The following is a 27,469-nucleotide window of genomic DNA, read 5'->3' on the forward strand; positions in this document are numbered from 1 at the left end:
TTAAATGTATATTATGTTTATAAACTCAGGAAATATGTCCCTGGACACATGAGGACTTTGAATATGACCAATGTATGATCATGTAACGACGTGGTATCGGATTGATACCCAAATTTGTGGTATCATCCGAAACTAGTGTAAAGTATCAAACGAGAAGAATAAGTGATTATTACATTTTAACCGAAGTGTAGATAGAACATATTAAAGGAGAACAAGTAGATTAATTATTCTACCACTTTTCGACCAATTTTTCCACATTTTCTACCACTTGTCTTTAATTATATTTGACAAAATAATAGAATGGTAAATGACACAATATGTTACTGCATATGTCAACAGACTAATTTGGAGCCTTTGTTTGCTTAATTACTACTAAAAGACAAGTTGTCTTGTATGTTCACTATTTTATCTAAGGACGAACTTACAATAAGAAAGATATGTTTAATGTACCGTAAGATTTGTTGTTAAAATAAAGCCACTAATGCCATTTTTTGTGGTCCCCTTTATTTGGAAAACTATCAAAAAGTATCGGGACAACACAAAATCAGGGTCATATCGTCATCTAACAACCCTGTCACAAAGTTATATGTCTAACGACACGTTCTGGTTTGTTTGTGAAGGTAAAATCTGATCAGGTTTGACTGCTCCTCTTAGGATATTTTATGAATTGGCACAGTTTATGTTTTGATACTAAATGTTTAAATGCAATTTTTTTTAAACTTTTGTACATCCAATTTATATTAAAATCAATAAAATGTGTTTCCTTTTTTGGACTAAATTGCTTCAGCATTTCATCAAAATGAAGATAGAAATATGTACTTTGTACTATATAAATCTAAAATGTTAAATTTAATTGTGGGGGACATTTAAACATTGTATTCAATCCTGATTGTATTAGCTTCAGTAATAAAACATTTAAATCTCTCTCTGATATAAATGGGAACCCTCTTCCATTTTGACGATCTTTCCTGAGACACGTGTGCCCAAGAAGATTGATCATGCTGGATGGGATATAATCAAGTAACCAAATTCCATATTTGAGTTGCTCAGTAACAAGTTAACCTCATTAACGTTTGAATATAGACATCAAATGTTAATATGATTTTGAGTTGTTTTCTTGTTTTCTTCTAAGAATCCTTCGCAAGTATGCATTCATTTCGGTTTGTCGTAGTCAGGAAGTAGTCTTTGCCATTATGTTGAATGTGCCAGTCTTGTCTTTTGTTGAGTTTTACAAAGTGTTTGCACTGTAAGAATGCACACCAGCTGTTTGATTGTAACGTGCATTTTAGTTCTAGTTGTCATGATCCGCTACTTGGATCATGTCATGTTCTGGTTTAGATCTGTTTTTGTATCACATCTGGTTAGTTTGTCGTCCTTAGTTCCTGGTGGCACTTCCTGTTTGTTCCGTTCCCTTAGCAACGCATTTGTGTCACCTGCTCTCTGTTTGTCACTCGCACCTGCTTTTTGATTATTCTCTGTATTTAAGCCTGCCCTTTTTGTTCCTTCGGTCTCGCAGTGTAATTTGCTCTTGATGCAACAGTTGATGTCGCGATCCCTCATTGTGGCAAATACCCTTTTGAACTCAATTAGTTTCCACGCTATTTGTTTGTTTATTTCCCTAGCTCACATGCTAGCGTCTTTTGTTCCTTCTAGCTCACATGCTAGTCCAGTTGGTTTTGTCTATAGCGCCTTTGTGCAAGTGTTTTGTTCTTAGTTTGTTTTTTAGCATAAATAAATCATTTCTTACCTTATCCGACTGCCTAATTGAGAGAACGCAACCGCATCACCACAATGCCAGCGAAACGTCACACTAGTTTTTGTAGATGTTACAACCACCATGTAAAACCACTAATCCTAATCAGTAACATGTATATGGCAAATCCAATGTAAATTAGCATTAAGCTAGCACAGTATCTAAAGAGGAGCTTTACTTTTTGAAAATGTCAAATTGTGTTTTCTGACAGACGCAGCCTTCATCATCGCCATGTTGCTGGCCAGTCTGAACAGCTGCTGCAACCCTTGGATCTACATGTTCTTCGCGGGTCACATGTTCCAGGGCGTGACGCGGGGCTTCGTCTTCTGCTGCTGCTCTTGCAGCCGCTTCCTATCCGCCTCTTCAGGCAGCCGCCATCACAACATCAACACCAGCAGCAAACAGAGGAGCTCGGCACACACATCCAGCACACACAAGGACGCAACATAACAAATATTCTCCCATCATTTTTCATATGATATGAATGCCAAGACAAGTTTCAAAATAATAGAAATATGAAAAATGATTATTATTGCTGTAAATTGATCATGGTTACAGTATAACACACATGAAGTCCTACAAGATGCAATAGACAGTAAATTACTGAGAGGTGTCCCTATTAATGTGCCCATCTCCCTGGGACAAAGTAAAAAAAACTCCCCTTATGAATCAGTACCTCCAAGTCCGAGTCCATGGTTCTCGTCCGGAAAAGGGAGGAGATCTTGTTCAAGTACCTCGGAGTCTTGTTCACGAGTGAGGGAAGAGTGGATCATGAGATCGACAGGAGGAATCGGTACGGCGTCTTCAATAATCCGGACGCCATATCGATCCGTTGTGGTGAAGAAGGAGCTGAGCCGGAAGGCAAAGCTCTCAATTTACCGGTCCATCTACGTTCCCATCCTCACCTATGGTGGTGAGCTGTGGATTATGACCGAAAGAACAAGATCACGGGTACAAGCGGTCGAAATGAGTTTCCTCTGCCGGGTGGCGGGGCTCTCCCTTAGAAATAGGGTAAGAAGCTCTGTCATCCGGGAGGAGCTCAAAATAAAGCCACTGCTCCTCCACATCGAGAGGAGCCAGATGAGGTGGTTCAGGCATCTGGTCAGGATGCCACCTTAACACCTCCCTAGGGAGGCGTTTAAGGCATGTCCGACAGGTAGGAGGCCACGGGGAAGACCCAGGACACGTTGGGAAGACTATGTCTCCCAGCTGGTCTGGGAACGCCTCAGGATCCCCCAGGAAGAGCTGGACCAAGTGGCTGGGGAGAGGGAAATCTGGGCTTTTCTGCTTAGGCTGCTGCCCCCGGGGCCCCGACCTCGGATAGGCGGAAGAAGATGGATGGATTGATCTAAAGTTTGCCGACTTCATTCTCTTTCTGTATGACGGATATTCCTATTATTTATGCAATAAAAAATGTAAACAATTGATCAGTACATTGTTGGTTGTTTTGAAGTGCTGGCCAAAAACATCTTAATAAAATTATTACTGTATTTTCCGGACCATAGGGCGCACCGGATTATAAGGTGCACTGCCGATGAATTTTCATATATTAGGCGCACCGGATTATAGGGCACATTAAAGGAGTCATATTAAAATTTAGTTTTTCTAAATGGAAAACACTTCCTTGTGGTCTACATAACATGTAATGGTGGTTATTTGATCAAAATGTTGAATAGATGATGTTTTACGGATCATCTTCAAGCCGCTTTCTGACAGTTACTTCCGGATGCACCGTTTTGTGGGCGGTCTTATTTACGTGGCTCACCTTTGGCAGTGTCTTCTCCCCGTCATCTTTGTTGTAGCGGTGTAGCATGCAAGGACGGGAGTGGAAAATATTTTGATAAATTTTTGAGCGTGTGTGTAATGTTCTATAATTTCAATTGGAACATTTAAAATGTTGGTGCTGTTTACTTGAGACATATTGCCATCACAGAGCAGCCCACACGTATCTCTTATGTTTGACTGCCATCCAATGGTCACACTTATCATCACACCATGTACCAAATAAAATAGCTTCGAGGTGGGTAAGTTCCACCAATCTTATTACTTACATTAATCGCACCGGGTTATAAGGCCAATGTCGAGTTTTGAGGGGAAAAAAATATTTTAAGTGTGCCTTATAGTCCAGAAAATACGTAAAAATGTATGATATAATAGCTATGTTTATCATTGCTTATACGGTAGCTGTCTGAATTTTTGTCACATCCCTTTGTCATTGAATTATGTAAGCATCTTTTGACTGGCACTGTTTACATGATGTAAACATAAGAATTATGTTTGTTGTTGTTTTTTCAAATACCCCATATATTTCCATGTGAAAGTTACTTTGTTAGCTATTTGAAGCACGCAGAAAGGTTATTATGTTTGCTGAGGTGTGAGCAAAACAGTAAATATGATCTCAAAATTCAACCATAAGAACGTCCGCTTGGCAAAAAACAAAAGAAAAACGTGTCAATTCTCTGCCAGGTGAACGCTGAAGCTGCCACAGCATCGTCCTGTGCTAGTCAGCAGGGGGCGCACCAAGACGTCCAGCGTCGCCTTCCACAGGCTCTGGAGCCAGCGAGTTCCCATCAGAATGGCCTGCATGCTCGGGCGTATCATCCTGCACACGACACAGTCATTCATCTTCAAATAATCACTTCATTTGTTCTCCGTTTCCCGCTTGGTTCTCTAGGGGTCAAAGGTCACACTTTGCTGTTTTCCAAGGTCTAATTTTACACTTGATGTGGGGGGAAAAATGTAGTAAATATTCTTAATATTTAATTTTGAAAAGAATAATGAATTAATGTGAACACAGTGTCCACCCTGAGATCGGTAGGTTGTGAGTTCAAACCCTGGCCGAGTTACACCAAAGACTATAAAAATAGGACCCATTACCTCCCTACTTGGCACTCAGCATCAAGGGGTTGGAATTGGGGGTTAAATCACCAAAAATGATTCCCGGGCACAGCCACTGCTGCTGCTCCTACTCCCCTCACTTCCTAGGGGGTGATCAAGGGTGATGGGTCAAATGCAGAGAATAATTTTGCCACACCTAGTGTTTGTGTGACAATCATTGGTACTTTAACTTTAACTGAACAAATAATAAAATAATAATATTTGATTAGTTCAACATAAATTTCATATGAGTATGATACAACTTTTCCACTTCCAATAGATATTCAATTGGTTATTGGATGATACTGATATCAATCCAATATGATATCAACATCCATCCATCTATCCATTTTCTACCGCTTATTCCCTTTCGGGGTCGCGGGGGGCGCTGGCGCCTATCTCATCTACTTGATTTGTAGTGTGGGATGTTAGAAAATGTTTCATCAAGTGATATTTAGTTGTCATATTTTTTTTCTTACATTTCTGAAAATCTTTTGATGCATTCAGGTTGGTCTTTGCCATCAACTTGAATATGCCACTCTTGTATTTTGTTGAGTCCTACAAAGTGTTTAAACTGTAAGTAGTGTACTACACACCAGCTGTTTGACTGTAATGTGCATCTTAGTTGTAGTTTTCGTTAACACATTTGGAGGTGTTGAAATCGCCATAAAATTCGCTCCATTCTGTCCACTAAAGACGCTGAGATCATTATCCATGCGTTTGTTACGTCTCGTCTCGATTACTGTAACGCATTATTTTCGGGTCTCCCCATGTCTAGCATTAAAAGATTACAGTTGATACAAAATGCGGCTGCTAGACTTTTGACAAGAACAAGAAAGTTTGATCACATTACGCCTATACTGGCTCACCTGCACTGACTTCCTGTGCACTTAAGATGTGACTTTAAGGTTTTACTACTTACGTATAAAATACTACACGCTGTAGGTCCATCCTATCTTGCCGATTGTATTGTACCATATGTCCTGGCAAGAAATCTGCGTTCAAAGGACTCCGGCTTATTAGTGATTCCCAAAGCCCCAAAAAAGTCTGTGGGCTATAGAGCGTTTTCCTTTCGGGCTCCAGTACTCTGGAATGCCCTCCCGGTAACAGTTCGAGATGCTACCTCAGTAGAAGCATTTAAGTCTCACCTTAAAACTCATTTGTATACTCTAGCCTTTAAATAGACTCCCTTTTTAGACCAGTTGATCTGCCGTTTCTTTTCTTTTTCTCCTATGTCCCACTCTCCCTTGTGGAGGGGGTCCGGTCCGATCCGGTGGCCATGTACTGCTTGCCTGTGTATCGGCTGGGGACATCTCTGCGCTGCTGATCAGCCTCCGCTTGGGATGTTTTCCTGCTGGCTCCGCTCTGAACGGGACTCTCGCTGCTGTGTTGGATCCGCTTTGGACTGGACTCTTGCGACTGTGTTGGATCCATTATGGATTGAACTTTCACAGTATCATGTTAGACCCGCTCGACATCCATTGCTTTCCTCCTCTCCAAGGTTCTCATAGTCATCATTGTCACCGACGTCCCACTGGGTGTGAGTTTTTCCTCGCCCTTATGTGGGCCTACCGAGGATGTCGTAGTGGTTTGTGCAGCCCTTTGAGACACTAGTGATTTAGGGCTATATAAGTAAACATTGATTGATTGATTGATACAAAATCGCTAATGCTAATCAGTAGCCTGTATATGGCATGTACAATGTAAAGTAGCATCAAGCAAGCGTATTTGTTTGAATGCACTTATTTCATGTTGGAATGTCACAAAAGTTATTATATATAACAAACTTGATTTCTGCACACAAAAAGAATAGGCCCTAGTGTGTAAATGTGAGTGTGAATGTTGTCTGTCTATCTGTGTTGGCCCTGCGATGAAGTGGCGACTTGTCCAGGGTGTACGCCGCCTTCCACCCGATTGTAGCTGAGATAGGCGCCAGCGCCCCCCGCGACCCCACAGGGGAATAAGCTGTAGAAAATGGATGGATGGATGGATTTCTGCATGTTTACTTTTTTGATGTTTTGAAGTAAAAACTCCTAAAAGGCTCTCAAATGGGTACAAGCTGTTATCTGTCCGCTAAGCTAGCAGTAAGAGACGTTAGCGGGAGCAGAATACGACTTCTTGTATCGGAGTTATTATATGATCGATATTTTCCGATACCAGTTTCTTGCTGATATCAGAATATCAATATCAAAGCAGGACACTGCAGGCATCAAAATAATGTTTGGTGGAGAACTGAAAAAAAATGCTTAAAATTAAGCATTTTTACGTTAAAATGTTGAACAAATTTTTTTCTTTCTTTCGTAAGTATTCATCCAATAAAGCAGGGGTGTCTATCTCATTTTAAATCAGTGGCCAAATGGAGAACAATCTACTCCCAAGTTGGCCGGACTGCTAAAATCACGGCACGATAACTTAAAAATAAAGACAACTTCCGATTGTTTTCTTTGTTTAAAAGTAGAACAAGCACATTCTGAAAGTGTACAAATCATAATGTTGTTTATTTGTCGTTATTCAGATTTTCTGAATAAATGATATGATAATGTTGATCAGTCAACTCATTGGTTGATTCTTAATCAAGATTAAAAAAAATGTAATCGAAATCAAAATACAGTATGTTGTTTATGTAGTTTGATCGTTTTCCTCAACTAATGTACTAACATCATGTGGTTTGTTTTGTACATATGTAGCATCATCTACAAGGATACAAAGAATTGCTATTGTGACATCTAGTGGACACATTTAGAACAGCAGTTTCTTTCATTCACGAATTTCAGGTTAATTTTTATACTTAGTGAATTCATCCCGCGGGCTGGATAAAATCTGTTGGCGGGCCTGTTCCGGCCTTCGGGCCGTACGTTTGACACCCCTGCAATAAAGTATTACAATTAACAACTGTAATACCGATGATTGACTGAGTCAGTGTTCAATGTTGACTCTACAATGTTTATGTTACACACAAATCAATCCATTCATTTTAAATCAACATATCATTTTGTGTGAAACAAATGATTATAACATAAAAAGTATAGTATAGTCCTCTTTACTGTTTTTTGTTCGTTTTTGATATTAGTATATATTCCAACACAAGTTGAGGATTGGTCCACTAAATAGTTTAAAGTATATTTTTTTCCTTATGTCTTTATTTTGCAGCCCTTTGAGACACTTGTGATTAAGGGCTATATAAAAAAACTTTGATTGATTGATTGATTGATATTTTGTCATTGTCTAAGTGGGCGGGGCTTGTGTCCCACAGGAAGTTGTGTAAGCGGCTGACACCAGGTGTGAAAATGAAAACCGTGTTTGGGGTTTTTTTGGCTGCTGTCAAACGTACCAGACGTGGAGGTAGCTGAGGACGGCGAAGAGGAGCCCAGAGAGGAGAGACATGGGAAGGGCCAGAAGCACTGTGAACGCCCGGTACATCCACACTCTGCATACCTCGAAAAGGGCGTGGCTCCAGATCCAGACTCGGTCGCCACTGCGCACTGACAACGGCTCTGCGATAACGTCCTCAAAGGTCACCTGCACACACACACACCAGAAAATAAAAATTACACATATATATATATATATATATATATATATATACAGTATATATATATGTATATATATATATACATATATATATATATATATATTTATATATATATATACAGTATATATATATATATATATACATATATATATATATATATATATATATATTAGGGCTGCAAATCTTTGGGTGTCCCACGATGTGTTTCAATATTGATTCTTGGGGTCGCGAATCGATAATATATCGATTTTTTCAATTCAACATGATCCTAGATTCAACAACGATATTTTTTTCGATTCAAAACGATTCTGTATTCATTCAATACATAGGATTTCAGCAGGATCTACCCCAGTCTGCTGACATGCTAGCATAGTAGATTGTTAAAAAAAAAGTTTTTATAATTATAAAGGACAATGTTTTATCAACTGATTGCAATAATGTAAATTTGTTTTAACTATTAAACAAACCAAAAATATGTCTTATTTTATCTTTTTGAAAATTTGGACACAGTGTGTTGTCAAGCTTATGAGATGTGATGCAAGTGTAAGCCACTGTGACACTAAAGTTCTTTTTTTTTTATTCTTTATGAATGTTTAATGATAATGTAAATGAGGGATTTTTAATAACTGCTATGCTGAAATTATAACTAAAATTGATACTGTTGTTGATAAGATTCATTTTTGTTTTACTACTTTTGGTTTGTTCTGTGTCGTGTTTGTGTCTCCTCTCAATTGCTCTGTTTATTGCAGTTCTGAATGTTGCTGGGTCAGGTTTGGTTTTGGAATTGGATTGCATTGTTATGGTATTGCTGTGTAGTGTTTTGTTAGATTGATAAAAAAAAAAAAAAAGAGAATCGATTCTGAATCGCACAACGTATTCGAGTGATTCGTATTCGAATTGATTTTTTCCCCACACCCCTTATATATATATATATATATATATATATATATATATAAATATATATATATATATATATATATATATATATATGTATACATATATATTTATATATATATATATGTTTATATATATATATATATATATATATATATATAAATATATATATATGTATATATATATATTTATATTTATATATATATATATATATGTATATATATATATATATATACATACATATATCAGTGACGTGCAGTCAAGAAAAAAATGTAAAAAGAATGTAAAAAAAATCATTATATTGTTATATGTATCCAGTGATTATACTATAAAGTTATTTTCCATTAAACTTCACCAGTTTTAAATTATTTTGTATTCAAAATCGCTACATTTTCACATTTGCAGTTCAAATACTGAGAATCACTTGGGTGAGTCACAGCCAGCTGAGCCTCACCATGGATTGCACAATGACTGGGCTAACTGCTGTCTGCTGTGCAGTGAGACCGTATTGCTTAATGAATTATACTATACATTTCCATAGTTTAGTTAGCTGAGGTTTATAATGTACAGTGTATTTTGTCAACAACTGTATGTGTGTAACGTATTTCTTGTGTTGGGCAATCATAAAGCTGCTGCTAAGACACACTCTGTGAGGCACCTGTTCTCCAGCCTCCTGGCGATAGAGGGCGCTAGTGATCCCAGACATCATTCTTGCACTACTCGGCTAGGCCTGCATGGGGACATCTGAAGCCGGTATGTTTTAAAGTTGTCGTTTGCCTACATATTGTAAAAACAAACGTCCAACATTTTACAACTAATTGTAAACTTATAGGTGCCGACCATCAGGGCCGAGTTGCGACGAAAGAGTGTGTCAATGTTGAGATATTACGCCGAGTTGGTAAGTCTATCTGTTTGCTAATAGTAGCTACTAGCCGTACCCATGTTTTTTTTATGGGCGGTTAGCATCGGGTTTTAATCCCGTTTCCTCCAATGTATCTGATCCGATTGAATTTATATTTATTTCGAGTCTTTATTTTGGGTACTTAAATATAATGACTGAGTATTGTGGCGTTTTAAGGCCATCTGCATTTTTTATGCTACAGTAAAGACAATGAATGAACACGGCCGCTGGAGCGCGGTTACACCTGTCATAGTGACAACACTGTGTTACACCTCTCATAGTGACAACACTGTGTTACACCCGTCATAGTGACATCACTGTGTTACACCTGTCATAATGACAACACTGTGTTACACCCGTCATAGTGACATCACTGTGTTACACCTGTCATAATGACAACACTGTGTTACACCCGTCATAGTGACATCACTGTGTTACACCTGTCATAGTGACATCACTGTGTTACACCTGTCATAATGACAACACTGTGTTACACCCGTCATAGTGACATCACTGTGTTACACCTGTCATAATGACAACACTGTGTTACACCCGTCATAGTGACATCACTGTGTTACACCTGTCATATTGACAACACTGTGTTACACCTGTCATAGTGACAACACTGTGTTACACCTGTCATAGTGACATCACTGTGTTACACCCGTCATAGTGACATCACTGTGTTACACCTGTCATAGTGACAACACTGTGTTACACCTGTCATAGTGACAACACTGTGTTACACCTGTCATAGTGACAATACTGTGTACTGTCGTGTTTGTTATTTCTACATACATGTGATTATTTAATATTGTTAATGTTAGCAGTATTATCGCTAATAATGATAATAATAAGTGTAATTTATTTATACTATACTATACTAGCTAAAGTACCTGCTACATTAAGTTAAAGTACCAATGATTGTCACACACACACTAGGTGTGGTGAAATTTGTCCTCTGCATTTGACCCATCCCCATGCTCACCCCTTAGGAGGTGAGGGGAGCAGTGAGCAGCAGCGGCAGGAGATCATTTTTGGTGATTTGACCCCCAATTCCAACCCTTGATGCTGAGTGCCAAGCAGGGAAGAATGCTGGTATGAGCTTTTATACATAACCCGTTAACTGCTGCCAATCAAATGGTGAATAAGATACTCTATAGGGTTCATATGTTTATAAATCTGACTGTGATGAAGTCAGTGCCTCAACAGCCATTAACCTCACCGCACGTCACTGATATATATATATATATATATATATATATATATATATATATATATATATATATATATATATATATATATATATATATATATATATATATATATATATATATATATATATATATATTAGGGGTGGGCAAATTAATGCGTTAATTACGAGTTAACTCATCAATCTATTAACGCCGACAATTATTTTATTGCACATTTGCGTATGTTGTTTACATGCTTTTATTTTGTTAACGCCTTTTCTTAACAAGATGGTGACGCCTGGACAGGCTTCGGCGTCGAGGGGCTCTTGGTAAAGATGGAACATTTGGCAAAAATATTGGACAATTCTGCAAATTTCATGGCTGGCTTACACTTTCGACCGCCAGACAATTCTGAATGTGGATAGATCGGGCCGTTTTGGACTGAATGACGCGTGCTTGCTAGACCGGCTAGTTAGCATGGGAATACTTTGCCTGCTACATCCAGCGGCCTGTGAATCAGCGTAGTGTATGTGTTGTCTGTCTATTTATGAATAATGCAGACGAGGAGTGTTGGCTGAGTTCTTAACGTTTGCTTTCAGAGCGTGCATATCACAACATACAAGATGCCGTCATGGCGACACACAACCTATACCGGGCTACCGCGCATGCTCGTCACTCCTGTTGCATGCTGGGTAGGGTAGTTTTTTTTTTTTCATTGGCTCATAACATCACAATATAGTACCATGTGTATGATGCGTTCAGTTTATCAAAGCACCAAGCAAACAATCGGAAAACTCCCATCATATCAATTCCTAGATATGGTCGTAATTATTTTAAGTGCACTACGCAGAATAAACACAACAATATTAATATTGCTACTATGGATAATTTTATCAAAAATTCCCTAAAACAGCCCACTACCTGCAATATAGGTTTTTTAAACATAAGATCTCTGATTAAACAAACTGTTTCTGCTGTCACCTCAGAAATTGCATGTTCGGATGTTATGATTGTGGCTCAGAGATTTGTATGTAGATTATATTTATTTTCCATAACAAACAGGATAACTTAAATACCCTGGCAGTGGCAATAATCTTAAATGTTTGTATTTACATTTTTTGAGTTGATTTTCATAAAATATGCTAATTAACTGCTACTGTTTAACAAGTACTGATTTAAATTGTGTTTGCACAACAAATGTTTTGGCGCTTTTGTTCATGTGGGAGAATATTCCAATAAAGGTGCACTACACAATACTTTTGAATTCATTATTGGGCTTTGCGTATACAATGCAGTTAATCGCGATTAATCAGAGAAATAGTGCGATTAACTTCGATTAAAATTTTTAATCGTTGCCCAGCCCTAATCTATATATATATATATATATATATATATATATATATATATATATATATATATATATATATATATATATATATATATATATATATATATATATACACCCTATCTCCCTTAGAGATAGGGTGAGAAGCTCTGCCATCCGGGAGGAGCTCAAAGTAAAGCCGCTGCTCCTCCACATCGAGAGGAGCCAGATGAGGTGGTTCGGGCATCTGGTCAGGATGCCACCCGAACGCCTCCCTAGGGAGGTGTTTAGGGCACGTCCAACCGGTAGGAGGCCACGGGGAAGACCCAGGACACGTTGGGAAGACTATGTCTCCCGGCTGGCCTGGGAACGCCTCGGGATCCCCCGGGAAGAGCTAGACGAAGTGGCTGGGGAGAGGGAAGTCTGGGTTTCCCTGCTTAGGCTGTTGCCCCCGCGACCCGACCTCGGATAAGCGGAAGATCAATCAATCAATCAATGTTTATTTATATAGCCCCAAATCACAAATGTCTCAAAGGACTGCACAAATCATTACGACTACAACATCCTCGGAAGAACCCACAAAAGGGCAAGGAAAACTCACACCCAGTTGGCAGGGAGAATTCACATCCAGTGGGACGCCAGTGACAATGCTGACTATGAGAAACCTTGGAGAGGACCTCAGATGTGGGCAACCCAACCCCCCGCCCCCCTTGGGGGACCGAAAGCAATGGATGTCGAGCGGGTCTAACATGATACTGTGAAAGTTCAATCCATAGTGGCTCCAAGACAGCAGCGAGAGTCCCGTCCACAGGAAACCATCTCAAGCGGATCAGCAGCGTAGAGATGTCCCCAACCGATACAGGCGAGCGGTCCATCCTGGGTCCCGACGAGCGGTCCATCCTGGGTCTCGACTCTGGACAGCCAGTACTTCATCCATGGTCATCGGACCGGACCCCCTCCACAAGGGAGGGGGGGGACATAGGAGAAAGAAAAGAAGCGGCAGATCAACTGGTCTAAAAAGGAGGTCTATTTAAAGGCTAGAGTATACAGATGAGTTTTAAGGTGAGACTTAAATGCTTCTACTGAGGTAGCATCTCGAACTGTTACCGGGAGGGCATTCCAGAGTACTGGAGCCCGAACGGAAAACGCTCTATAGCCCGCAGACTTTTTTTGAGCTTTAGGAATCACTAATAAGCCGGAGTCTTTTGTACGCAGATTTCTTGCCGGGACATACGGTACAATACAATCGGCAAGATAGGCTGGAGCTAGACCGTGTAGTATTTTATACGTAAGTAGTAAAACCTTAAAGTCACATCTTAAGTGCACAGGAAGCCAGTGCAGGTGAGCCAGTACAGGCGTAATATGATCAAACTTTCTTGTTCTTGTCAAAAGTCTAGCAGCCGCATTTTGTACCAACTGTAATCTTTTAATGCTAGACATGGGGAGACCCGAAAATAATACGTTACAGTAATCGAGACGAGACGTAACAAACGCATGGATAATGATCTCGGCGTCTTTAGTGGACAAAATGGAGCGAATTTTAGCGATATTACGGAGATGAAAGAAGGCCGTTTTCGTAACGCTTTTAATGTGTGACTCAAAGGAGAGAGTTGGGTCGAAGATAATACCCAGATTTTTTACAGAGTCACCTTGTTTTATTATTTGGTTGTCAAATGTTAAAGTTGTATTATTAAATAGAGGTCGGTGTCTAGCAGGACCGATAATCAGCATTTCCGTTTTTTTGGCATTAAGTTGCAAAAAGTTAGCGGACATCCATTGTTTAATTTCATTAAGACACGCTTCCAACTGACTACAGTCCGGCGTGTTGGTCAGCTTTAGGGGCATGTAGAGTTGGGTGTCATCAGCATAACAGTGAAAGCTAATACCGTATTTGCGTATGATGTCACCCAGCGGCAGCATATAGATGCTGAAGAGTACAGGGCCAAGGACCGAACCCTGGGGAACTCCACACGTTACCTTAACATAGTCCGAGATCACACTGTTATAGGAGACGCACTGCATCCTATCAGTAAGATAAGAGTTAAACCATGACAGGGCTGAGTCTGACATACCAATTCGTATTTTGATACGCTCTAATAAAATATTATGATCGACGGTATCGAAAGCAGCGCTAAGATCGAGGAGCAGCAACATAGATGACGCATCAGAGTCCATCGTTAGCAATAGATCATTAGTCAATTTTGCGAGGGCTGTCTCAGTCGAGTGATTTGCCCTGAAACCGGATTGAAAGGTTTCACATAGATTGTTAAACGCTAAGTGCTCATTTAGCTGCTCTGCAACAATTTTTTCGAGGATTTTCGAAATAAAGGGAAGGTGAGACACCGGTCGGTAGTTTACCATGAGGTCAGGATCGAGGTTAGGTCTTTTAAGGAGAGGATGAATAACCGCTTTTTTGAATGCAACGGGAACAGTGCCCGAGGAAAGTGATAAGTTTATAATATTTAGCACTGATGGACCTAATAATACAAAAAGCTCCTTGATAAGTTTCCCAGGAAGTGGGTCAAGTAAACATGTTGTTTGTTTTATTCCATTTACACGTTGTAACAATCCTTCTAATGTTATTTCATCAAAACGAGAGAAACTATTTTGGATATTTGCAGTATCCGCCGTATATACAGTCGTATCTGTGTTACTATAACCCAGTTGTAGCTGGGACGCATTGTCTTTAATCTCCTTTCTAATAAGTTAAATTTTCTTATTAAAGAACTTCATAAAGTCATCTGCCGAATGGGTGGAGCTACTGGAAGGAGTCCCTTGTTGGGTTAGCGATGCTACTGTACTAAACAAAAATTTTGGATCGTTTTTATTAATGCGGATGAGATTTGAGTAATAATTAGTTTTAGCTAAGGTAAGCATGCGTTTATAAGTTATTAAACTATCACTCCATGCTTGATGGTGCACCTCAAGTTTAGTCGTGCGCCATTTGCGTTCCAGCTTTCTACATAATAATTTCTGAGCTCTAGTTTCTTCAGTAAACCATGGCGTACGCCTTTTTGGAGCCTTTTTTAACTTCAGCGGTGCTATACTATCAATGGTTTCGCGCAGGGCGTTGTTAAAGTTGTTAGTGAGGTTATCAATAGAGCCCACATACTTTGGGAACGGTGCCATTACCGAGGGCAGTAGGTCCGCAAGAGTCGTCGTTGTGGCAGGATTAATGTTGCGGCTGCTATAGCAGTTATTATTATTATTAGCTTGCCGAACATGAGTCTGAACTTCGAATTTTATAAGGTAATGATCGGACATTACTTTAGTATACGGGAGTATCATAACTTTGGAAACGATGATACCTCTGACAAGCACTAGGTCTATCGTATTACCGCTGCGATGCGTCGGTTCATTTATTATTTGTGTAAGACCACAGCTATCAATTATAGTCTGGAGCGCCACGCACGGTGGGTCCAATGAGGTATTCATATGGATATTAAAGTCCCTCATTATAATTATATTATCGGCGTGCGTCACTAGATCAGCAACAAACTCTGAGAATTCACTAATAAAGTCCGAATAGGGCCCTGGGGGGCGGTAGATAACGGCCAGGCACAGAGGCAGAGGTGTGGCAGACTTCATAGAAAGCACCTCAAACGATTTATATTTATTATTTAAGTTAGGACTAAAGTTAAAGTTTTCGTTGTATATTAGTGCGACACCGCCTCCCCTTTTGAGGTGACGGGCAATATGCGCATTCGTATAGTTAGGAGGGGATGCCTCATTTATCGCAAAAAAGTCGTCTGGTTTAAGCCAGGTTTCGCTAAAACCGATGACGTTAAGGTTGTTGTCTCTAATGACCTCATTGACTAATAACGTTTTGGGAGACAAAGATCTGATGTTTAGAAAGCCCATATTATAGGTAGTGGGCTGTTTTAAGGAGTTGTTGATAAAATTATCCGTAGTAGCAATATTAATAATGTTGCATTTATTATGCGCAGTGTACTTAAAATAATTACAACCATATCTAGGAATTGATATGACGGGAATTTTCAGATTGTCTACTTGGCGCCGCGATAAACTGAACGCATCATAATTTGCCACCTCAGTAGAACGCATGTCTAACTCTGACGTAGTCATAGACACAGTAGAAAAAACATTTTTTGAGTTGTGTATTATTCTACGAAAATTGCTATGTGTACAGGGATCATCCAGCCTGGCGCTGGCTAGTTCTAACTTAACTGACTCCATACCCAGGCTAGCAGGCTCTGTAATTGCCTGTGACCGGGCTTGCTCTAGTGCAGTTAGTCAAATGTGGCTCAATGCGAAGTCTATGTTCCGAGACAAGAGGATAGCGCCTTCCTGGTTAGGGTGAAGGCCGTCTCTCCTCAGCAAGCCAGGTTTCCCCCAGAAAGAGGGCCAATTATCAATAAACGTAAATCCCTGTTGTCTGCAGAAGCTATCCAGCCACTTGTTAAGAGAGACTAATCTGCTACATCTCTCATCATTGCCTCCCCCAGGCAGGGGGCCAGAGACAATTACTCGATGCCTGGACATCTTTCTGGCGAGATTACAAGCCCTGGCTATGTTTCTCTTTGTAATCTCTGATTGTCTCATCCTAACGTCATTGGAGCCAACGTGTATTACTATATTCGCATAACTAGTGGTGACCTCGGACTATGTTAAGGTAACGTGTGGAGTTCCCCAGGGTTCGGTCCTTGGCCCTGTACTCTTCAGCATCTACATGCTGCCGCTGGGTGACATCATACGCAAGATGATGGATGGATGGATGGATATATATATATATATATATATATATATATGGCTGCGAAACTTTAGGTGTCCCATGATTTGATTCAATATCGATTCTTGGGGTCCGGATTCGATAATATATAGGTTTTTTCGATTCAACGTGATTCTCGGTTCAAAAAGGATATTTTTTCGATTCAAAACAATTCTGTATTCATTCAATACGTAGGATTTCAGCAGGGTCTACCCCAGTCTGCTGACATGCTAGCAGATTAGTAGATTTTTTTTAAAAAGCTTTTATAATTGTAAAGGACAATGTTTTATCAACTGATTGCAACTTATTTTATCCTTGTGAAAATATTGGACACAGTGTGTTGTCAAGCTTATGAGATGCGATGCAAGTGTAAGCCACTGTGACACTATTGTTCTTTTTTTATTTTTATAAATGTCTAATGATAATGTAAATGAGGGATTTTTAATAACTGCTATGCTGAAATTATAACTAATATTGATACTGTTGTTGATAATATTCATTTTTGTTTCACTACTTTTGGTTTGTTCTGTGTCATGTTTGTGTCTTCTCAATTGCTCTCTTTATTGCAGGTCTGAGTGTTGCTGGGTCAGGTTTGGTTTTGGAATTGGATTGCATTGTTATGGTATTGCTGTGTATTGTTTTGTTGGATTGATTAAAAAAAAAAGCGATTTATTTTTTTATTTTTTTATTTTTCTTAAATGAGAATCTATTCTGAATCGCTCAACGTATTAGATTAGATTCGAATTTGAATCGCGATTATCACGTTGTGCGATTCAGAATCAATTCTCCTTTTTAAAAAATCGATTTTTTATTGTATTTTTTATTTTTTTTATCAATCCAACAAAACAATACACACCAAAACAATGAAAACCTGACCCAGCAACACTCAGAACTGCAATAAACAGAGCAATTGAGAGAAGACACGACACAGAACAAACCAAAAGTAGTTAAACAAAAATGATTATCAACAACAGTATCAATATAAGGTTTAATTTCAGCATAGCAGTTATTAAAATTCCCTCATTGACATTATCATTACAAATGTATAAAAGTTTAAAAAAAAAAGAACAATAGTGTCACAGTGGCTTACACTTGCATCGCATCCCATAAGCTTGACAACACACTGTGTCCAATATTTTCATAAAGATAAAATAAGTCATATTTTTGGTTCATTTAATAGTTAAAACAAATTTACATTATTGCAATCAGTAGATAAAACATTGTCCTTTACAATTATAAAAGCTTTTTACAAAAATCTTCTACTCTGCTAGCATGTCAGCAGACTGGGGTAGATCCTGGTGAAATCCTATGTATTGAATGAATACAGAATCATTTTGAATCAAATAAAAAATATATCATTTTTGAATCGAGAATCGCGTTGAATCCAACAAATCCATTTATAATCCAATCGCGACCCCAAGAATTGATATATTGAAACGAATCGTGGGACACCCAAAGATTTGCAGCCCTAATATATATATATATATATATATATATATATATATATATATATATATATATATATATATATATATATATATATATATAAACCCCGTTTCCATATGAGTTGGAAAATTGTGTTAGATGTAAATATAAACGGAATGAAATGATTTGCAAATCCTTTTCAACCCATATTCAATTGAATGCACTACAAAGACAACATATTTGATCTTCAAACTCATAAACTTTATTTTCTTTTTTGCAAATAATAATTAACTTATAATTTCATGGCAGCAACACGTGACAAAGTAGTTGGGAAAGGGCATGTTCACCACTGTGTTACATCACATTTTCTTTTAACAACACTCAATAAATGTTTGGGAACTGAGGAAACTAATTGTTGAAGCTTTGAAAATGGAATTCTTTCCCATTCTTGTTTCATGTAGAGCTTCAGTTGTTCAACAGTCCGGGGTCTCCGCTGTCGTATTTCACGCTTCATAATGCGCCACACATTTTCGATGGGAGACAGTTCAGGACTGCAGGCGGGCCAGGAAAGTACCCGCACTCTTTTTTTACAAAGCCATGCTGTTGTAACACGTGCTGAATGAGGCCTGGCATTGTCTTGCTGAAATAAGCAGGGGCGACCATGAAAAAGACGGCGCTTAGATGGCAGCATATGTTGTTCCAAAACCTGTATGTACCTTTCAGCATTAATGGTGCCTTCACAGATGTCTAAGTTACCCATGCCTTGGGCACTAATGCACCCCCATACCATCACAGATGCTGGCTTTTGAACTTTGCGTTGATAACAGTCTGGATGGTTTGCTTCCCCTTTGGTCCGGATAACAATTTGAAATGTGGACTCGTCAGACCACAGAACACATTTCCACTTTGCATCAGTCCATCTTAGATGATCAAGGGCCCAGAGAAGCCGGCGGCGTTTCTGGATGTTATTGATAATTGGCTTTCGCTTTGCATAGTAGAGCTTTAACTTGCACTTACAGATGTAGCGACAAACTGTATTTAGTGACAGTGGTTTTCTTAAGTGTTCCTAAGCCCATGTGGTGATATCCTTTAGAGATTGATGTCGGTTTTCGATACAGTGCCTTCTGAAGGATCGAAGGTCAGGGTCGTTCAATGTTGGTTTCCGGCCATGCCGCTTACATGGAGTGCGTTCACCAGATTTTCTGAACCATTTGATGATATTATGCACCGTATATGTTGAAATCCCTAAATTTATTGCAATTGCACTTTGAGAAACGTTGTTCTTAAACTGTTTGACTATTTGCTCACGCAGTTGTGGACAAAGGGGGGAACCTCGCCCCATCCTTTCTTGTGAAAGACTGAGCATTTTTTGGGAAGCTGTTTTCATACCCAATAATGGCACCCACCTGTTCCCAATTAGCCTGCACACCTGTGGGATGTTCCAAATAAGTGTTTGATGAGCATTCCTCAACTTTATCAGTATTTATTGCCACCTTTGCCAACTTCTTTGTCACGGGTTGCTGGCATCAAATTCTAAAGTTAATGATTCTTTGCAAAAAAAAAAGTTTATCAGTTTGAACATCAAATATGTTGTCTTTGTAGCATATTCAGCTGAATATGGGTTGAAAATGGGACGGCGTAGCGCAGTGGGAGAGTGGCCGTGCGCAACCCGAGGGACCCGGGTTCCAGTCCTACCTAGTACCAACCTCGTCACGTCCGTTGTGTCCTGAGCAAGACACTTTACCCTTGCTCCTGATGGGTGCTGGTTGGCGCCTTGCATGGCAGCTCCCTCCATCAGTGTGTGAATGTGTGTGTGAATGGGTAAATGTGGAAGTAGTGTCAAAGCGCTTTGAGTACCTTCAAGGTAGAAAAGCGCTATACAAGTACAAACCATTTATCATTTAAAATGATTTGCAAATCATTGTATTCCGTTTATGTTTACATCTAACAAAATTTGCCAACTCATATGGAAACGGGGTTTGTATATATATATATTTATATATATATATATATATATATATATATATATATATATATATATATATATATATATATATACATATATATATATATATATACTCCTCTCTGAGCTGACACCTTAACGTGGTAGAGGAGTTTGCATGTCCCAATGATCCTAGGAGCTATGTTGTCCGGGGGTTTTATGCCCCCGGGTAGGGTCTCCCAAGGCAAACGGGTCCTAGGTGAGGGATCAGACAAAGAGCAGCTCAAAGACCTTTATGAAGAAGACAAATTGTGAACCCAGATTTCCCTCGCCCGGACGCGGGTCACCGGGGCCCCCCCCCTGGAGCCAGGCCCGGAGTTGGGGCACGATGGCGAGCGCCTGGTGGCCGGGCCTGTTCCCATGGGGCCCAGCCGGGCACAGGCCGAAGAGGCAACGTGGGTCACCCCTCCAATGGGCTCACCACCCATAGCAGGGGCCATAGAGGTCGGGTGGGATGTGAGCTGGGCGGGAGCCGAAGGCAGGGCACTTGGCGGTCCGATCCTCAGCTACAGAAGCTAGCTCTTGGGACGTGGAACGTCACCTCACTGGAGGGGAAGGAGCCTGAGCTAGTGCGCGAATTGGAGAAGTTTTGGCTGGATATAGTCGGACTCACTTCGACGCACAGTTAGGGCTCTGGAACCACTTCTCTCGAGAGGGGCTGGACTCTCTTCCACTCTGGCGTTGCAGACAGTGAGAGGCGACGGGCTGGGGTGGCAATTCTTGTTGCCCCCCCGGCTCAAAGCCTGCACGTTGGAGTTCAACCCGGTGGACGAAAGGGTAGCCTCCCTCCGCCTTCGGGTGGGGGTACGGGTCCTGACTGTTGTTTGTGCTTACGCACCAAACAGCAGTTCAGAGTACCCACCCTTTTTGGGTTCACTCGAGGGAGTACTGGAAAGTGCACCCCTGGGTGATTCCCTTGTCCTAATGGGGGACTTCAACGCTCATGTTGGCAACGACAGTGAAACCTGCAGAGGCGTGATTGGGAAGAATGGCCGCCCGGATCTGAACCCGAGTGGTGTTTTGTTATTGGACTTTTGTGCTCGTCACAGTTTGTCCATAACAAACACCATGTTCAAACATAAGGGTGTCCATATGTGCACTTGGCACCAGGACACCCTAGGCCGCAGTTCCATGATCGAATTTGTAATTGCGTCATCGGATTTGCGGCCTCATGCTTTGGACACTCGGGTGAAGAGAGGGGCGGAGCTTTCTACCGATCACCACCTGGTGGTGAGTGTGCTGCGATGGTGGGGGAGGATGCCGGACAGACCTGGCAAGCCCAAACGCATTGTGAGGGTCTGCTGGGAACGTCTGGCAGAGTCCCCTGTTAGAGAAAGTTTAAATTCCCACCTCCGGAAGATCTTTGAACATGGACCATGTTCCGTACCTTGTCGAGGCGGCTGATCGGAGCTGTGGCCGCAAGGTAGTTGGTGCCTGTCGGGGCGGTAATCCTAAAACCCGTTGGTGGACACTAGCGGTGAGGGATGCCGTAAAGCTGAAGGAGTCCTATCGGGTTCTTTTGGCTCATAGGACTCCGGAGGCAGTGTACGGGTACCGACAGGCCAAGCGGTGTGCAGCTTCAGCGGTCGCGGAGGCAAAAACTCGGACATGGGAGGAGTTCGGGGAAGCCATGGAAAACAACTTCCGGACGGCTTTGAAGCAATTCTGGACCTCCATCCGCCACCTCAGGAAGGGGAAGCAGTGCACTATCAACACTTTGTATGGTGCGGATGGTTTTCTGCTGACCTCAACTGCGGATGTTGTGGATAGGTGGAAGAAATACTTCGAAGATCTCCTCAATCCCACCAACACGTCTTCCTATGAGGAAGCAGTGACTGGGGAATCTGTGGTGGGTTCTCCTATTTCTGGAGCTGAGGTTGCTGAGGTACTTAAAAAGCTCCTCGGTGACAAGGCCACAGGTATGGAAAAGATCCGCCCGGAGTTCCTTAAGGCGCTGGATGCTGTGGGGCTGTCTTGGTTGACAAGATCCCGTAGACATCGGGGGCGGTACCTCTGGATTGGCTGACAGGGCTGGTGGTTCCTCTCTTTAAGAAAGGGGACCGGAGGGTGTGTTCCAACTATCGTGGGATCACATTCCTCAGCCTTCCCGGTAAGGTATATTCAGGTGTACTAGAGAGGAGGCTACGCCGGATAGTCGAACCTCGGATTCAGGAGGAACAGTGTGATTTTCGTCGTGGAACTGTGGACCAGCTCTATAATCTCAGCAGGGTTCTTCAGGGTGCATGGGAGTTTGCCCAACCAGTCTACATGAGCTTTGTGGACTTGGAGAAGGCATTCGACCGTGTCCCTCGGGAAGTCCTGTGGGGAGTGCTCAGAGAGTACGGGGTATCGGACTGTCTTATTGTGGCGGTCCGCTCCCTGTACGATCAGTGTCAGAGCTTGGTCCGCATTGCCGGCAGTAAGTCGAACACATTTCCAGTGAGGGTGAAACTCCGCCAAGGCTGTCCTTTGTCACCGATTCTGTTCATAACTTTTATGGACAGAATTTCTAGGCGCAATCAAGGCGTTGAGGGGTTACGGTTTGGTGGCCGCGGGATTAGGTCTCTGCTTTTTGCAGATGTTGTGGTCCTAATGGCTTCATCTGGCCGGGATCTTCAGCTCTCACTGGATCGGTTCACAGCCGAGTGTGAAGCGACCGGAATGAGAATCAGCACATCCAAAAGGGTTGAATGCCATCTCCTGGTTGAGGAGGAGACCCTTCCCCAAGTGGAGGAGTTCAAGTACATAGGAGTCTTGTTCACGAGTGAGGGAAGAGTGAATCGTGAGCTCGATAGGCAGATCGGTGCGGTGTATTCAGTAATGCGGACGTTGTACCGATCCGTTGTGGTGAAGAAGGAGCTGAGCCAGAAGGCAAAGCTCTCAATTTACCGGTCGATCTACGTTCCCATCCTCACCTATGGTCATGAGCTTTGGGTCATGACCGAAAGGATAAGATCACGGGTACAAGCGGCCCAAATGAGTTTCCTCCGCCCAGGGGCGGGGCTCTCCCTTTGAGATAGGGTGAGAAGCTCTGCCATCTGGGAGGAACTCAAAGTAAAGGCGCTGCTCCTCCACATCGAGAGGAGCCAGATGAGGTGGTTCGGGCATCTGGTCAGGATGCCACCCGAACGCCTCCCGAGGGAGGTGTTTTGGGCACGTCCAACCGGTAGGAGGCCACGGGGAAGACCCAGGACACGTTGGGAAGACTATGTCTCCCGGCTGGCTTGGGAACGCCTCGGGATCCCCCGGGAAGAGTTAGACAAAATGGCTGGGGAGAGGGAAGTTTGGGCTTCCCTGCTTAGGCTGCTGCCCCCGCGACCCAACCTCGGATAAGCGGACGAGGATGGATGGACGGATGGATATATATATATATATATATATATATATATATTTATATATATATATATATATATATATATATATATATATATAAATATATATATATATATATATATATATATATATATATATATATATATATATATATATATATATATATATATATATATATTTGCGGGCCGATTTAATGTGCCCCACAAAAAACTTGTACAAAATGATGAGGCTGTTCTTGTTTCAATCATACTACTTTGTAGTTAATGCTGAGTAGTGACCAGAGGCTAATTGTTTTACGCCAAGGGTGTCAAACGTATGGCCCGTGAGCTGGATCCGCCCCGCAGGATGAGTTTGTGAAGTATAAAATGAGCCGACATTTTTTAAATGAAAGAAACTGCTGTGCTAAATGTGTCCACTAGATGTTGCAATATCTTTGTAGATTATACTACATATGTAAAAAAAAAAAAAAAACACATGATGTTAGTGCACCAGTTGAGGAAAGTGAACAAACTACATAAATAACATCCTGTAATTTGATTTTGATATTTTTTTTTCTAGATGGATTGAAAATTATCACCATTGACTTGACTGATTAACATTATCACATAATTTATTCAAAAAGTACAAATAACGACAATTTAAAGATAGAATACTATTAACCACAACATGGAAGTGTAAAACAACCCCAACAACATTATGATTTGTACATTTTCAGAGTGTGCTTGTTCTATTTTTAAACAAAGAAAACAATCTAAAGTTGTCTTTATTTTTAAGTTATCGTGCCGTGATTTTACCCCTCCGTCCAACTTAAGTAGATTTTTCTCCATGTGGCCCCCGATCTGTAAGGAGTTTGACACCCCTGTTTTACGCCTCCCTTGGCGCCCTGCCCAGTCATCCATCCGTCCATCCATCCCTTTTCCTCATTGTGCCACTTGGGCGGAAGGCGTCGTACACCCTGGACAAGTCGCCACCTCATCACAGGGCAGACAAGATTCACTCTCACAATCACACACTAGGGCCAATTTATTGTTCCCAATCAACTTATCCCCAGGTGCATGTCTTTGGAGGTGGGTTGAAGCCATGCAGTCACGGGGGAAATCCCCACAGAAAGACCCCAAGTCCGGGGATCGAACCCAGGACCTTCTCGCTGTGAGGCACAAGGGCTAACTACTGCAACAACGTGCTTCCTCTGAACACAGACTTTTATTTACACATTAAACACGACAAAGCAACGAGAAATACAATATCCAAGCATAAAACCCATTACTTTTATTAATGACACAAATAAAAGGAATACAATGAGTAAAAAAGACTGTTAGTCCACTTGCATGCAGAGATGTGGATTTTTATGTTTTTTTTTTTTTAATAACCTTTTCATGTAACCCAATAAATTACATGCAGCTATGTGGGTCTATACTCATTTTATGGATAATATGCAATTTAATTGGAAGCAGTTTGATCATTCATCATCCAGGGTCAGTCTATCTCTCGTGTCCTTTGTTTCATTTTCACTCTCACACGACCTCTGCAGTCGCTCATTGGCGTGGTGGAAGTAATCGCGATAGTCAAAAAGTAACGCTGGTCTACAAGAGAAGAGGCGAGTTTTTATTTTTATTTTTAAAGGCTGTTCATACGCCCCTTGGCCCCTCTCCCCCACCTCTGTTAGTGACAGACAGCTGGTGGGTGTGGCTGGCTTAACCTCATATTCTGCCTAGCAACAAGTCAAACAGTAAATTGTCACGCACAAATGAACAAAACCCCTCCGAATACCTGCTCAAACCTGCTCAGTGGCCTTGTGGTTAGAGTGTCCGCCCAGATATCGGTAGGTCGTGAGTTCAAACCCCGGCCAAGTTATACCAAAGACTATAAAAATGGGACCCATTACCTCCCTGCTTGGCACTCAGCATCAAGGTTTGGAATTGGAGGTTAAATCACCAAAATGATTCCAGGGCGCGGCCACCGCTGCTGCTCACTGCTCCGCTCACCTCTCAGGAAGTGGAGCAAGCGAATGGGTCAAACGCAGAGAGTAATTTCACCACACCTAGTGTGTGTGTGAGTATAAGTTGTACTTTAACTTTAACTTTAAAATGTCCATTAATGAATGACAGGTCGCTTGTCATGAAATTTTACTCCAAAAATATTCCTTGCACCTTCCTGCTCTGTCAGTGACAACAATGTAATGGCAAATGTTCCAAGACATTCTCACTGTCCCCCGTGGGGCCTGGTCTTAGAACCAAAGGTACTGGGTTTGAATCCGGTGGTGGATAGGAAGATTTGTAAAGTTATGTTTTGATTGTGGTCACTAAGTTATTTTGTAATCAAAAATCTTTCCCATTGTTTTTTTGTAGAAAACATGCACCAAATTAAATTTGCTTTTCAAAAAAAAAGTGTGTCAATATGCAGTATACCTTGATGTTTCAGAAAAAAGACCATATGTTTTTTTAACCAATTTCGAACTCTAAAAGGGTGAATTTGGCGGTTTAAACGCCTTTCAATTGTTCGCCTGTCGGAACAATGTCCTTTCACCTGTGACGTCACGTCGTGAAGTGACCCACCGTTTTCTCAAACACACCAAGTCAAATCAGCTCTGTTATTTTCCGTTTTTTCCACTGTTTTCCGTACCTTGGAGACATCATGCCTCGTCTGTGTGTTGTCGGAGGGTGTAACAACACGAACAGAGACGGTTTCAAGTTGCACCAGTGGTCAAAAGATCCGAAAGTCCCTCGTTTGTTCTGCACACTGTCCCGACGACAGCTATGCTACGACAGAGATGGCACAGAGATGGCAAGAATGTGTGGATATCCTGCGACACTCAAAGCAGATGCATTTCCAGCGATAAAGTCAAATCACAAAGGTGAGTTTTGTTGATCTTATTGACTTATGTGATAATCAGACATATTTGGTCATAGCAGGACTGCAAGCTAATCAATGCGAACATGCTATTTAGGCTAGCTGTATGTACATATTGCATCATTATTCCTGATTTGTAGCTATATTTGCATCCAGCCTTTTCCCTCCACCCACATTTAATGCCAAACAAACACATACCGATCAATCGTTGGTTAGAAGGCGATCGCCAAATTCGTCCGCGCTTCCTCCCGTGCCGCTGTCTGTCGTGATATGGCTCAAAAGCTTCTGTTTCTTTTTTAATTTTCTTTTTCGGTACAAGCCTCAACACTCCAACCATCTGTTTCAATACATGCGTAATCTGTTGAATCGCTTGCGCCGCTGAAGTCCGAGTCTGAATCTGAGCTACTATGCTATACCTTTCTGTACTATCCGCCATGTTTGTTTCTGGTGGCTTCACGCAGTGACGTCACAGGACAATAGACGGGTGGATATAGCGATGGTGTAAATCAGGCATTTTGAAGCCGTTTTTCGGGATATTGCGTCATGGGTAAAATTTTGAGAAAAACTTCGAAAAATAAAATAAGTCACTGGGACCTGATTTTTATTGGTTTTAACCATTCAGAAATTGTGATAGTGTTCCCCTTTAAATCTCTGTA

At 41.1% G+C, this 27,469-nt stretch overlaps 2 protein-coding genes across 5 annotated transcripts in view; one reads left to right on the forward strand and one right to left on the reverse strand.

The window, feature by feature from the left end:
* Positions 1–3,176, forward strand: part of LOC133535401 (isotocin receptor-like) — a 37,185-nt gene extending 34,009 nt beyond the window's left edge. For all 4 annotated transcript variants that reach the window (XM_061875220.1, XM_061875221.1, XM_061875223.1 and 1 more), the window contains one exon: positions 1,965–3,176. In XM_061875220.1, coding sequence (XP_061731204.1) covers positions 1,965–2,203 — 239 coding nt within the window. In that variant the 3' untranslated portion in view covers positions 2,204–3,176. The remainder of the gene's footprint in view (positions 1–1,964) is intronic.
* LOC133535402 (caveolin-2-like) overlaps positions 2,251–27,469 on the reverse strand; it is a 25,798-nt gene continuing 579 nt past the window's right edge. The window contains exons 2-3 of the mRNA XM_061875224.1: positions 7,962–8,149; positions 2,251–4,355 (exon numbers count right to left, since the gene is read on the reverse strand). Coding sequence (XP_061731208.1) covers positions 4,205–4,355; positions 7,962–8,149 — 339 coding nt within the window. The 3' untranslated portion in view covers positions 2,251–4,204. The remainder of the gene's footprint in view (positions 4,356–7,961; positions 8,150–27,469) is intronic.

The sequence above is a fragment of the Nerophis ophidion genome, linkage group LG16 (assembly GCF_033978795.1).
Source record: "Nerophis ophidion isolate RoL-2023_Sa linkage group LG16, RoL_Noph_v1.0, whole genome shotgun sequence".
NCBI lineage: Eukaryota > Metazoa > Chordata > Actinopteri > Syngnathiformes > Syngnathidae > Nerophis > Nerophis ophidion.